Raw genomic sequence first — 14,258 nt, 5'->3', positions numbered from 1 at the left:
CATTAATTTCACTTTCCGATATATTTATGATGTCCTATCACTGAATAACCCATATTGCAGCCAATACTTGCATCTCATATATCCCAGTGAACTTGAAATTAAAGATACTTCTGATACTAGAAAGACTGCTTCATACCTTGATCTTTTCCTCAGTATTGACACAGATGGACGACTTCACACGAAAATCTATGATAAACGATTTCAACTTCCCAATAATCAATTTCCCATTTCTCAGCAGTAGCCACTTCGTATGGTGTTTACATATCTCAATAATACGTTATTCTTGTGCATGTTCATTCTATACGGACTTCATACACAGGAGTGTGCTCATAACGCAGAAACTGCTCCAACAAAGTTATAAGGAGGACAGATTAAAAATGACACTCCATAAATTTTACGGACATCATCCTGAATTGGTTGATCCATACGATGTATCTTTGTCCAAACTCTAACTATGGACATTTTTACCACATGTTAGATTGTGGTTTGTCATTACGTCGTCTGATCTTTTTATTACCGAACGTGAATTATTCCCGAATGTGACCTTTTTGCTGAGTGTGAATTCGTATTGCTTTAAGGGCATATCCAACACTTTATTTGTAACGGTGAAAATGTTTTCCCTTGAAGATATTCGTTCTTCAATTGACAGAGAATCAAATTTTGCCAAAAAATATTAGTCGTCGAATTCGTTTTTGCAAAAAATAGTGCTGAAAATTGAACATTTTTGCAATTTGGAAAAAAAACGTTTTTTATTTAAAAAAATTAATTATGATTTTTCAATCAACATATACTTAAATAATGGGTCTCAAATTAAAGTAAAATAATTCAAGATGGTAAGAAAAATCTAACTTTAACCATTTAAAGCATTAATTCTTAATCAAATAAAGCCAAAAACGTTATGGTGGACCCAAACAACGGCAAGAAATGAACATTTGAAATGCACATTTTTGATTAATTAAAATATTTCTAACGGTGTCGATGTTGCCAAAGTAAGATATGTTATTCTTTGAAAAAATGGAACGTCATAACGTTTTGAAAAAAGATTTGTTCACCGTGCTCGTTTTTGAGAAAAATCGAGAAATATGATATTGTTTACTAAATCCCTTCCGTAAGCCTCACAAATTGCGCCAAAAATTAAGACGTTTCGGGAAATAACGTTATACTTCCCCGCTAATTTTTCAAAGGCAGTGCGACGGAGTGGCAGACAAATGTATTTATACACCGTGACTTTGTTGGATAGTTGTCTCGATAGCACTCATATATCTCATATCGCATCTTCTTATTTATAATAAACTAGTATATGAACGAGATGACAATTTAGTTAGTTTTACTATTGTGTTCGTCAAAATTGTGAAATCCGGGTGTGAAACATGCAAACCGTGGAATTACAAACTATTAAAATAGTCCCTCTGGTATGTTTCATCCCTCTTGATTTTAAAACAAAAATATTACACAATAACAATCAGTTTCTGTGTGTCGGTCTATAGTTTAAGCAGGGTTAATTTTCATATTATATTTCCATTTGATGTTTTTGTTCTGAATATTCATTAAATATTCCAATTGACGTCTGTCACCCATACTCATTATTTATTTTACCGTTACTTTACAATAAAGTCTTTTTCTTACACTGATTTATATTACACCGTCTATAATTTCACATATCGAAATTAATAAAGAGCTCGTGAAATTTTGTAACTAAACAATTGACTAAAAACTCACTGACTCCGTATTGTTTATTCATGTTGCAGACTTGGGCTTTTTATTCTTTAAAGGCTTCTAGCTTTAACAAAAATATGTATGTTGCCTCTTAGTGTTTTGAATTATATGTGTCGTTCGGTTGCTGTCGTATTAATGTATACATTTAAAATCTTTTTCAAAACAAAAGGATTTATTGGGTATAGAAATATTCACATCTCTGGACTTCTCACGTCCGTCCAACAGTATATCTTTGCTATAATTTGGTGCGGCCGTTTAGCTGCTCGGATGTATAAATTTGCAGCCTCGTTTAGTCGAGAAAAAAAAATGTCGTATATCCGATGCATAGTGCAGTGAGGGTTTCGCGCTATCTTTACGTTGACAAACCATCCAAATAAATGGGTCAAGGGATATCTGAACTTCGAATAAAATCTCTTAACAACAACAAAGGTCACATGAATCTTCAAATAATTTCAACACATCTGTTGCGCCTTTTGCAGTTGTAGACCTCTAATTTACAAAGCAGTTCAGTAAGACAATAAATTGAGAATAAACTCCACCTAGTTTGGCTGCATACAATGCAACCACTGATGAAGACTACTATATTATTATTGATTATTCAAACAAATAAATTCAAAAGAGAAAGATGCAGAAAGAAATTCAAAAATTTTCGTTTAAAAATTAAATAATATAGATAAAAACAAATATACCAAAACTGGAAAACTGCTTGAGACAATTATCAGTTCAGAACTAATGATTATGCATCACTATATGCAATGGATAAATTGATTTCTCCCGTGCTCCAGTGGCAAATATATCACACATATTTACGACGAGGCAAAAGTGGATCTGAATAAATGATTAATACATTATTAAGATAAAGAGTTTGCTAGCGGTAAAACGTTTGCCGTTATAGAATCAAGTTGAATAATGATCAAAATCTTGAGTTAAGCTATTAGCCCCCCGCCCCACCCCCCAAATTGTCCTATTATAGACCCACCCGCTGGTTTTAAGAAGGGGTTGGTAACTAGTCAAGTCTTACATTAAGACCTACACTGTTGTTATTTTTGTTAAATTATATTTATTTTCTCATACATTATAAGTAAACACTAAAATCGTCAGATGTTTTCTACTTGTTTGTCAGTGTATATATGACAATGTTTTCCTATTTCATTTTTTTCTATTACGGTGCCGTTTTTCATTTAAATAGCTACTGTATATTAGTACTTCAACGCAAAGGTAGATGTTAGATGCTAGATGCAATGATAAATGTTAGTTTATGTCGTATTTTATTTTTCTCAAGAGACCAATTTTTTTAATCTTTTAAGTAAAATCAAACTTTTGAGTTTTCCATCCTCAATGACAAAATCGCGGAAAAGTTTGGTAAAGAATTACAATTTGTGTTGCATTCTAATGCAATAATAAATCATTACGCATTTGTTCTCGTTATTCTTTACTGTATTGAAGATAATTTAAATAAAACGGAAACTTAAGTGAGTATGGTCTATAATGATCAAGATAATGGCAGTTCTTTTTATAATGGACCAAGAGACGTGGCACGGTACATTTCCATCCCAAATTAATTGGTTGGGTTTTGATGTTGTGTTTGTTGTTGTCATCGGATTTTGTCAAATGTCTTAACGTATGAGTTGTAAATCGGTTTTTTTTTCTGTTGTATTCGTGTGTTGTGTTGGAGATAACTACTCATCCAGTTCATTTGGTAGATTTAATTTTGGATCAACGAAATTAACACGATATACTTGGTTTGCAGTTTGATCAGAAGAAACACCCACAAAGCTAGATAATAAAATTAATTATCTAATTATTACTACAATTAAATATAGATTAGTATTATAAATTTCATTGTTATTAATATTAATATAAGTTAGATAAGTCATACAAATCTAATCTTGAATTTCATCCAAATTCTTTCTTAATTTCCGGAACACGTTTAAGAAATTTAAATGTGACGTCACTTTGGACGGATAACCCTGGCCTCACAACTTTTTTGAACTTTTGGTCCTCAGCGATCTTCAACTTTGTAGTTGTTATGGCTTTCAAACTTTTGACATCAGAGCATAGTTGTGTGTGGACGTAGCGCGCGTCTGGAGTATAAAGTATTTTTTAACCTATTACCTTTTGATGGCTATTATTCGTTTATTTGTCTGTCCTATATTTTATCCCATTTATCTGTTTATTTATTGTAACCCTGTCGTGTTATGTTGTCATTTTAATGCTATAATTAACACTGTCATTAAAGCAGGAGGTTTGGCATGCCACAAAACCAGGTTCAACTCACCATTTTTTTTCTCATAAAATGCCCTGTACCAAGACAGGAAAATGGCCATTGTTACATTAAAGTTCGAATCTGTGTGTGTTACATTTCGGTGTTAAGTCTCTGTTGTGTCGTAGATCTATTATACTTGATAAGTTTCCCTCAGTTTTAGTTTGTAACCCGGATTTGATTTTTCCTTTCCTTCATTTTTCTAGAACCAATGCTATCATTTACTTTAATATTGTGAATTCTGCCAATTACATATATTCTTCATTTCGACAAAAAAATATATACTTTGTCAAATGTTTTATAGATAAGTCAATCTTATTACCCTTGTGGGATCTTTTCTGTCCTGTCTGAATGCCCATACACACAACAAAATATACAACAGTACCAGTGATACAACTGTGGCAAACACCGCTGCATTATTTTTCAAATCAAACTTTTCAAAAACATTTCCAAAATCGATCGTGTTAGGAGGCACATAGAAAGTTGTGGCAAAACTATTTCCGGGTGGACTGGTACATTCACAAACAGTTTCATTGATGGTTGATGCAGCAGAGAGCTAAAAAAACGGGAAAAAATAGTGTATAAAGTATCATTAATTGAAACTATGAGTCTAAACCTGACCGAAGCTGCTGACATCATACTCGTTTTTATAATGTTTGTATTGCTCCTTCATTAGTTTCCTGTGTCACTAGTGTGCTGTAGACTGTTGTTTGTCTATATGTAATTTTATGTTTTGTTTGCCTCTTCTGTTATTTTTCCCCCGAATTTTGAAATTTATTTATGCGTTTTGTTTACTATTGTTTCTTTTTTATATTACATTAAAAATATAAAGTATTGTAAAAAAGAATATAAATTCAATGCCTCCGAAGCGTGTTTATGGATTTATCTTCACCTGGAACGCAGAAACCATTAATTTAAAAGCAGTGACTGTAAAAATACACGAGGAATAACACACCGATTGCATAAACCAACACGAGATCAACTTTGTCTTTGGAAGGTCAAACTTTATATTTATAATTTCTTTACTGTTCATCAGTAAATCAAAGCAATGTATATACTTAAATAAATCAATGAAATGGTTAGTAGTTATAAATCTGCTTCGTTGAAGTGTTAGAATTGGTATCATCAAGTTTCAGACGATTATATCGATCTATGAAAATGAGATAAAAAACAAAGAACATGCCATGATGTCTGCGACAAAAATAATTACGATGGTTTCTTGTTAATATTTATAAACGATACGTCCATGTCATTCGTAATGATATACAATAAACCACCCGCTAATTGAACCTCCTTGTCTATAAAATATATCTTTCTAAATGAAAAGTCCAACATATCTTTCGATACATTTTGTTTAAAGACCCTTTCAGGAGAAATCCGGGCATTGGTTTGGAGTGCATCCAATAAGGAATGACTATGTAATGGACTGAATACCTAATTGAAATGGGACACATCAATCATAATAGAACAAGGGTTCACCATAATCTTACCTGACATGAAGTTTTGTCCCATTTCTGCTTTACAGTATCCCATACTCTACAACCAACCGTAGCACTAATAATTTCATATTCAACAATAGTAGTTCTCAATGATCGTCTTCGCCTGGTTGATGTAGCGGTTGACAATTTTTCTGTCAATAAAAAATCCAGTTTTATTATCCCAGGAATAGATTACCTTAGCCGTATTTGGAATTTTGGGTCCTCAATGCTCTTCAACTTTGTACTTATGTAGACGAAACGCGCGTCTGGCGTATTAAATTATAATCCTGGTACCTTTGATAACTATTATTATATATATAAACCAAACAAAGAAAAACAAATTATAATGAACGTAATTTTGAAACAAATATTTATTTTTTATCCAAGTGTGTGTTTTATTGTACTCATGTAGATCTGCGCGGTGTTGTGCACATTTTGTTTGAGTATTTCAATATAGTATTATTAACTTATCGTAACATGAAAAGATGTATGATTGCGAATTAGACAACTATCCACTGGAGACCAATTTTGTAGAAGTATATGGCTACGTAGGATCCAAGACAATATGAGCAGAACCTTTAACATATGGTAAATTACAAAAGCATTACATAATGTTTCATATTTGACTTAGGAGGCTAATTTGTATATTGCAATAATTCCTCTGTACTTGTCGTTTCAAATGTTCCAGTTATTGATTTGTGAACGTTTGCACTTTCTCTGTTTTTGTGAGTTATCATTGGGATTAAATGAAGAATCAACTTTTTAATTCAATCTGATAAAAACAAGAAATGACTTAAATAACCTCATTGATTACCAATAAATGCAAACTCTTACACGTGTGTTTGGATTTCTTTTTATCTATTCCCAAAAGTTAAATTTATATACCTTTTTGAACAAGGACTCCAATATACACATTTGTTGGGGTGGTGTATAGTTCACCGTCAAGTATTAATTTTATTTCGCTGGTGGATAACCAGTCGCTGGATTCTATAACTTTATTCCAGTCATATTCGTCTTCCGTTGGAGGTTCTGTCTTCCGAATGTAAATCGTGTGACTGAGATGGTTTATTGCGTTATTTATACTGATTATCAAACTGTCCGTAGGTGTCTTCCAGTACATTTTGTACACTAGCACCTGTGAAGTGGTCTCATTTTTATCAACTGGAATGGCTACTTTGACAGCTTTTCCTGTTGGTACTAAACCAGTATTCTGAAGTTTAATTTTCGATGGTATTGCCGAGTTTGTTGTATTGCCTTCTCCCACTAACACAGTAACGGTCTTAGATGATATGAACTTAGACTCTTCATCCCACGAAAATGGTGTGTGGTCATATAATGTTACCTTTCAAGAAAAAATACAATCTTTAGTTATATAGAAAAGTAGGTTATACACTTAAGTGATCCATATTAACTCGTGGATATAAAAAAGAAGATTTGGTATGATTGTCAATGAGACAACTCTCCACAAAAGACCAAATGACACAGAAATAAAAAAACAACGATAGGTCACCATACGACTCTACTGCAACTATATCCTTTTTTGTGCTTTCATTTATAGGTTTTGTTGATAGTACTACATTTGTATCAACGAATAACAGTAGTAGATCTCTATACAATTTGTCATATAGTAAACATGTTTCGATACTTTCCATCAATCTGTAAATCTCCTTGAACTCACTTAGATTGTTAACATTACTAACAGGCATGACAGAAATCGAAAAATATCTTTTTAACACAATAAGGATGATTTTTTTTCACGTTTCTCTTTCTTTTGTTTCGACATATAGTATTGACCAATCATAACAATTACTGTTTAAAATCTCTAATTAATGTGTTTACCTGTATGGCTTGCTCTTGTGTAGACTGAGAAGTTGATTCTGCAAAACTTAAATCTACTTCATTGATTTGAAACCCTTTCTGAATCAATTCTCCAATCAGTTTCTTGTCTTCTGTGGAATTGATGTGTCCATTTTGAACGTAAACAGGCATCTGTTTACGATAGTTCAGCATCTGAAGCACGTGGCCTAAGTAGGAAATACTGTCCAATAGTACTTGAAACTCGTTTTGTACCTACGAATAGAGTTTGTCCAGCATATATCGACAAAATAAAATACATTCACCTTAAACGTTAATTTGTAAAAGCAAAAGGTAAGAAGGAGTATTAATCTGCTTTATATGATGTCAGAAAAAAGTCGACAAGAAAAGGAGTACAATTGGTTCAAATAAGAATGCCAATTGTTTGTTGAAAAACACACCTCCAAAACGTAACGACTTTGTGTATACAAATGTCACTAAAATACATCATTTGGTGTGCCGTTGATCTATGTATGTGATGCGCAGTTCTTCTTTTGTGGTGTCCTGGTGTACTGTTATAATGTCATGGGTGGTTTCCAATGAAATTATGTGTGTACATGTTTTTAAGTAATAAATATAGCACGCCTACTAGGAATTAACTAATTTGATTCACGAAAAGCGTAGCTTTGAGTGTATTAAATATGTCAATGACTAAGGCGTGTCTATATATGATTTGTAACATTAATGGGTTATGACACATGTTAAAGGTTGCATTTCTGTAAATATTGACAATGTAATTTCCCATAGAAACTCCTTTTACGGCCCAAACTGTACCACTTTTACTATGAAGTTTTGAAAAAAATCTTATCCTAGAATTGGAAGTTCATTTGCACCACAATTTTTTTCAAAGGTCAAAATATAGGGCTGTGTGGCATATTTTCAATGTTTATATGCCCTAAACTTCTCAGAATTTAAACTAACACTAATTTTCTTAACTACCCCTACCTCGAATGAAAGATTACAACAGATCTCAATGTAAACAATATGTACATGTAAATGTACTGGTAACATTCCCAAGTTATGTCTCTGTGAGATGAAGCACAGAGAGCATAACTTGGAACCAGTATGTAAACAAAATTAATTTTCTATGAATATTCAAGATCTCCCCAAAAGAGGCGTGTTTTGAGAAACAGCTGTATTTACAAAGTGCAACCTAAAGGTTAAACCCTAACAAATAAAACATTTCTGCACTTTTAAGTACGTCAATCAAATAGTGGAGTATTACTATATCTGATTTCAGAAAAAAATGTTGGATTTGTTTGTCCGAAAAAGGTACGTTTAAAATCAAAGAATCGTTGCCGTTTGATTCAATCTCGATGTTCATTTCTTTTTTCAAAAGTTCTTGAAAAAGGTGGTGTTTTAGGGAGAGAAACTAGAGGCTCTCAAGAGCCTGTGTCACTCACCTTGCATATTAAACAATGGACATAGATAAATTCATGACAAAATTGTGTTTTGGTGATCATGATGTGTTTGTAGATCTTACTTTACTGGACATTCTTCTTGCTACAATTATCTCTATCTATTATGAACTTGGCCCAGTAATAACAGTGGAAAATATATTCTAAAAATTTACAAAATTTTACAAAAAATTATGAAAATTGTAAAAAAATGACTATAAAGGGCAATAACTCCTTGAGGGGTAAAATGACAATTTTGGTAAGTTGACGTATTTGTAGATCTTACTTTGCTGAACATTATTGCTGTTTACAGTTTATCTCTATCTATAATAATAGTCAAGATAATAAGCAAAAACTGCAAAATTTCCTTACAATTACTAATTCAGGGGCAGCAACCCAAGAACGGGTTGTCTGATTTTTCTGAAAATTTCAGGGCAGATATATCTTGACCTAATAAATTAGTTTACCCCATGTCAGATTTGCTCTAAATGCTTTGGTTTTTTTAGTTATAAGCCAAAATCTACATTTTACTCCTATGTTCTATTTTTAGCCATGGCAGCCATCTTGGTTTGTTGGCAGGGTCACGCCACACATTTTTTAAACCAGATACCCCAATGATGATTGTTGCCAAGTTTGGAATAATTTGGCCCAGTAGTTTCACAGAAAATGGTGAGCTAAAAAGGGGGACGGGGTAATGCAAAAATGTATTCTATGATTATTTGCCATCAAAACATAAAAAAAGACTTGTAGTTTCAAAGGACGTTGCGATATAAAGGAAACATATCCCTAATACCAATTATGAAGGTAAATCAAAATGTTCGTTCGTTCCCCAAAATTGGGGAAGATCGGTTACTTGATTGCGTGTTGAATTCATGTAAGGTCTAAAAAGATATTCTGATCCCCAATTAAATGAAATTTAAAGTTGTTTTTTTTTTATTCTGTTCAAGCAGATGACAAAAAATTAATTCTGAATCCAGATTTTCCCCATACCTTATAGTGTGGAATATTGAAAAAAAAATTCCGACTGAGACAAAAAACATTGTTCCCTTGAAGTTCAAATGGTTGCTCCCTGATTACTACCCCAAGGAGGCGGAGCTAGACTGTGTATTAACAACTTTTGAGAAGGAAGTAAATGCACTGGCTTAGTCTGGTTAAAGCTCCTCCCATTCTTTGCTTTTCAAACGTGAAGTTCTCTACGGCGGAATTGGAGAGGGAAATAACTAAAAAAATTATTCAGTTAACGCACTCTGCTAAAAATAACCGAGTTTACTCACCAGATGATCAAAGGAAATTTAACCATTCATGTTACAATGTACAGATATATCAGTTTGTTATGTATGTCTCTATCCAGATTGTTCTTGCGTATATTTGTACTGTATTTCTGTCACGTGTTGTTGTCATATTGGCAGCATTGTTTACATTGCCATATAGGTGGGCAGTTTCTCTAGCCATATAACCAGGCTTAACCCATCATTTTCGTTCCTGTACCAGGAATATGGCAAATGTTATGAAATATTCCGTTTCTATGTATTTTGTCATTTGTTATTGTTGCAGTGCAGATTATGTGTTTCCCTATGTTTTAGTTCGTAACACGGATTGTTTTCATTTTATCGATTTATGACTATTAAACAGGGTTTTATTACTGTTGTTTTTTTTTTTTTTTTGCTTTTTTTTTTCAAAATGTGTTTTACCAGACTGAGAGTGATTATCCAAAATTAGTCAGTTAAATGTTTTTCGAATGAACTGCATTTTTGCGCCTGTCCCAAGTCAGGAGCCTCTGGCCTTTGTTAGTCTTGTATTTTTTAAATTTTAGTTTCTTGTGTACAATTCGGAAATTAGTATGGCGTTCATTATCACTGAACTAGTATATATTTGTTTAGGGGCCAGCTGAAGGACGCCTCCGGGTGCGGGAATGTCTCGCTACATTGAAGACCTGTTAGTGACCTTCTGCTGTTGTTTTTTCTATGGTCGGGTTGTTGTCTCTTTGACACATTCCCCATTTCTATTCTCAATTTTATTATATTGCAATTAATATTTTACATATACAAAAGTACCAATACTATATGCTGATTTGTGGTTGTGGTGGTCAATTTCTTATAAAACATCTAAGCTTTGTAAAATAAAGCTGCTTTAATTGTAAAATCTACTTACATCGTCATTTTTTATATCCGCCTCAAGTTCATTCTTCATAGCGATCTGTGAAGCAATAAATGCTCTTTCTACAGAAGTAAGATCAGCATTGTTTGGTTCCGATAACTCCTGTCTGCTGGAGATATCTGACATTATGGTATGTATATCCAATGTTGTTGGTGTATCCACTGATGTTTTCGGTAATATGGCTTCCAAAGCATTGTTCAGGACCCTTAGCATACCTGAATAGGTAGTATTTGCCACTATTATGTGGTTGGAGTGAGTAATTTTGATACTAAACGTTTGGAAAATTACAAAGCATGTTCGATATTTGTAACTTGAGGGTGTATATTATTTGTTTTAAAAGTGGTAACGTACTGTATAATTAGGTTCATGGATAAGGAGAAATTTTTGATAATTATCAAGAAATCTAATGAAACTCTTGTTTTTTTATATTCCTTCCTATATTTCGAAACAAATTCTAACAAATATTTAGATTAATTGCAAACTGTCTATATTTCTTCACTTACGATTTGACAAATTCTTTTGTGTAAATATTGATCATACAAATGAGAGGATTAGCTAGCATTTAAACCAGCTTTATACATTTTCTACACAATAAAATGCCTGTAATAATGGCAGATGTTTTACATTCGTTGGTGTGTGAGATCTTTAGATTTTTCCATTCTATAATAAAAAGGTCTTTCTGTTCTGGATTTTGTTTTTGGATTTCATTATGTCATACATCATATATAGATATAAGAAGATGTGGTATGAGTGCTAATAAGGCAACTCTCCATCCAGGTCACAATTTATAAAAATCATATTTAGTTTTAAGATATTACCTTGACACGTAGAAATGTAGTCTTCATACTTGGGATATGTCTCATTACTGGTCAATTTTACAAGTTTTTCCAATAGACCTTTATTTCCTTCAAATGCCTTGGACTACAACATGTACAAATATAACCAATCTATTATCTATATATTATACCCCATACTGCTACAGTTTACCGCTGTTCAAAAGTCATTAGTCTATTGAAAGATAAAAAAAATGGGTGAAAAACTAAAACCGAGGGAAACACATCAGAACAACAGAAACACTGGAGTGCTACAAAGAGATGCCAACATACGAACTATTTGGTAAAATCTGTCATATTCCTTACTTTGTACAGAAGGTCTTATTGCTAGCCAAACCTCCGCTTTATATGCCTTGTTAAAAAATATCGCTTAAATGAGAAAACCACCTGACAAGTATACAGTATAAACAAAAACAAGAATACTAAACATACAGACATGTATTGTATTGCCAATGAGACAATTCTCCACAAGAAACCAAATATTTTACTCTCTTGCCAGTGTGTGTTTTTTTTTAACATTTATCGATACTATTACACTATTAAACTACCAAATATACGCAATTCTAATTTAATAGGGGTATACTATTGCATCTTTATTAAAAGAAAATATTCAAGAGCCGGCAAAAGAGAGAAATCAGAAAATTGTGGAATATATATATTTTTACGCGGTTTCAGATCCCAAAGAGAAAACATTTTACCACCATAGGAAATATGATAAATTCCTATGTACTAAGTGACTTGAAGTATTTTATTTAATAATCGTACAAATTCAATGTTCCCATCTGCTTCTTGCTTCATGCAATAATAGAAATATTTTAAACATAAATGACCAATGAAAACTAACGTTTATATACCAGAAAATGCTTGTACCAAGTGAGGAATATTACCGTTGAATGCCATTCGTTTTATGTGTTTGAGCTTTTAATTTTGCAATTTGATTATGGATTTACCGTTTTGAATTTTCTTCGGGGTTCAGTATTTGTGTTATTTTACTTTTTATATCTTGATAAGTGAGTTTAATTCACTCATAAATGAGCAGTTAAAAGAGTTCTTAAAATCATTAAAAAAAGAATGTCCCTCTTGAAATTGGTCGGTAGAATGTTGTACAACTTTCTTCAAAACTTGCATATAATGGATGTTTTTATATTTTCTTGTCGTTTGATACAGATAGGGGTATGAGCCCATGGTGAAGGTCTTCTCCTCGACAAACCCGATATCCAATTGTATGTAAAATAACAAACAAGCAGTAAAACTACATTGTCTATAATATGATGTTTTTGTTAACACATTATTTCTCAAATCGTATGTTTGATGAACTGACCCAAATAAGTTATTCACTAAATCCTTTATTTTATTAATAGTAGTTAACTATTCGGTTGATGTGTTTACTCTTATGGTTTTACCAAACCATAAAACACTTTTCTTCTGCGCTCGGAATTATCATGATTATTGTGATTTTACTTTTTTTAAACGTGACAGTATTTGATACTATACATGTTGCAAATGTCGGTTAATATTCGACTTACTACCCATATCTTGATATCTTGTGGTAGTATTTCTTGAACATCTTCAGATGTCAGAAAATTGAAAGAATTACCGAAGCTGTCTAAATCCTGATTTGAAAATTATGTCTGAGTTGGAGTTAACATGGCGAGTGATGCATCCATAAAATAAAGCTATGCACTTATAATGCACCAGCCATTGGCGGTCTTTTAATTATTTCTGGAATTCCTAGTTTTGTTTTAGAGTCATTTATATCTTGTTAAGAATAAGAAATTAAACATACTGCTGAAGAATTTGCAGTGAATATCTTGTTTCCAATAATTGTACCAATACTATTAGCAACCTGGTCTAAATTCACAGTGGATGTTCCATCAACTGCATTAGATGTTTCAGCCAGTATCGTGGAAAAAGTTGTCAATTGCTAAAATAAATTGGAGCATTAATAAGCTATAGTGAAGCTATTGAAATGCGAGGATTAAAACATTGCATATCTAGAAGAGGGACTAAAGATACCAGAGGGACAGTCAAACTCATAAAACAAACTGACAACGCCATGGCTAATAAAGGTCTGCGCTTTAGCGCATGATACGCCCGTTGCTCTTTTAACTTGTCTTTTATGCTTTAAATGAATTTATATGATCAACTAGAAATATATATACAAATCAAAAAGGATGTTACATTAATATATTCACCAAAGTTTCATAAAATCCCCCTTTTTAAGTATAAAAATTCATTACCTTAGAAAACGTAAAATCTAAAATTTATAAAAATGAAAGGGAGCTTATGTCAATAGATATAAACAATTTATCAAAGTTGCATAAAATTTTGTGAAAGTGTTAGTTATTGTCCAAAAATTGGAAAATCCCCCCTTTTTTAAGCATAAAAATTCATAACACGGAAATGTAAAATCTGAAATTTATAAAAATTGAAAGGGAGCTTACATCAATAGATATTCACCAAAGTTTCATGGACATTGGTGAAAGCCTTTTTGAGTTATTGTCCGAAGTGTTGAAAATCCCCCCTTTTTTAATGAATAAAGCCCCATAAATCCAAAACT

General features: G+C 32.4%; 2 protein-coding genes across 2 annotated transcripts in view; both read right to left on the bottom strand.

Moving 5' to 3' along the window:
• LOC143046352 (glutamate receptor-like) overlaps positions 1–14,258 on the bottom strand; it is a 244,169-nt gene that overhangs the window by 179,624 nt on the left and 50,287 nt on the right. The gene's annotated exons all lie outside the window — the stretch shown is intronic.
• Positions 1–14,258, bottom strand: part of LOC143046351 (uncharacterized) — a 30,098-nt gene that overhangs the window by 5,113 nt on the left and 10,727 nt on the right. The window contains exons 8-14 of the mRNA XM_076219479.1: positions 13,485–13,622; positions 11,684–11,786; positions 10,860–11,080; positions 7,297–7,527; positions 6,343–6,799; positions 5,470–5,609; positions 4,302–4,535 (exon numbers count right to left, since the gene is read on the bottom strand). Of these exons, the coding sequence (XP_076075594.1) occupies positions 4,302–4,535; positions 5,470–5,609; positions 6,343–6,799; positions 7,297–7,527; positions 10,860–11,080; positions 11,684–11,786; positions 13,485–13,622 (1,524 nt within the window). The remainder of the gene's footprint in view (positions 1–4,301; positions 4,536–5,469; positions 5,610–6,342; positions 6,800–7,296; positions 7,528–10,859; positions 11,081–11,683; positions 11,787–13,484; positions 13,623–14,258) is intronic.

This window comes from Mytilus galloprovincialis, chromosome 9 (assembly GCF_965363235.1).
Source record: "Mytilus galloprovincialis chromosome 9, xbMytGall1.hap1.1, whole genome shotgun sequence".
Taxonomy (NCBI): Eukaryota; Metazoa; Mollusca; class Bivalvia; order Mytilida; family Mytilidae; genus Mytilus; species Mytilus galloprovincialis.
This window is presented reverse-complemented; position numbering and strand designations above follow the sequence as displayed.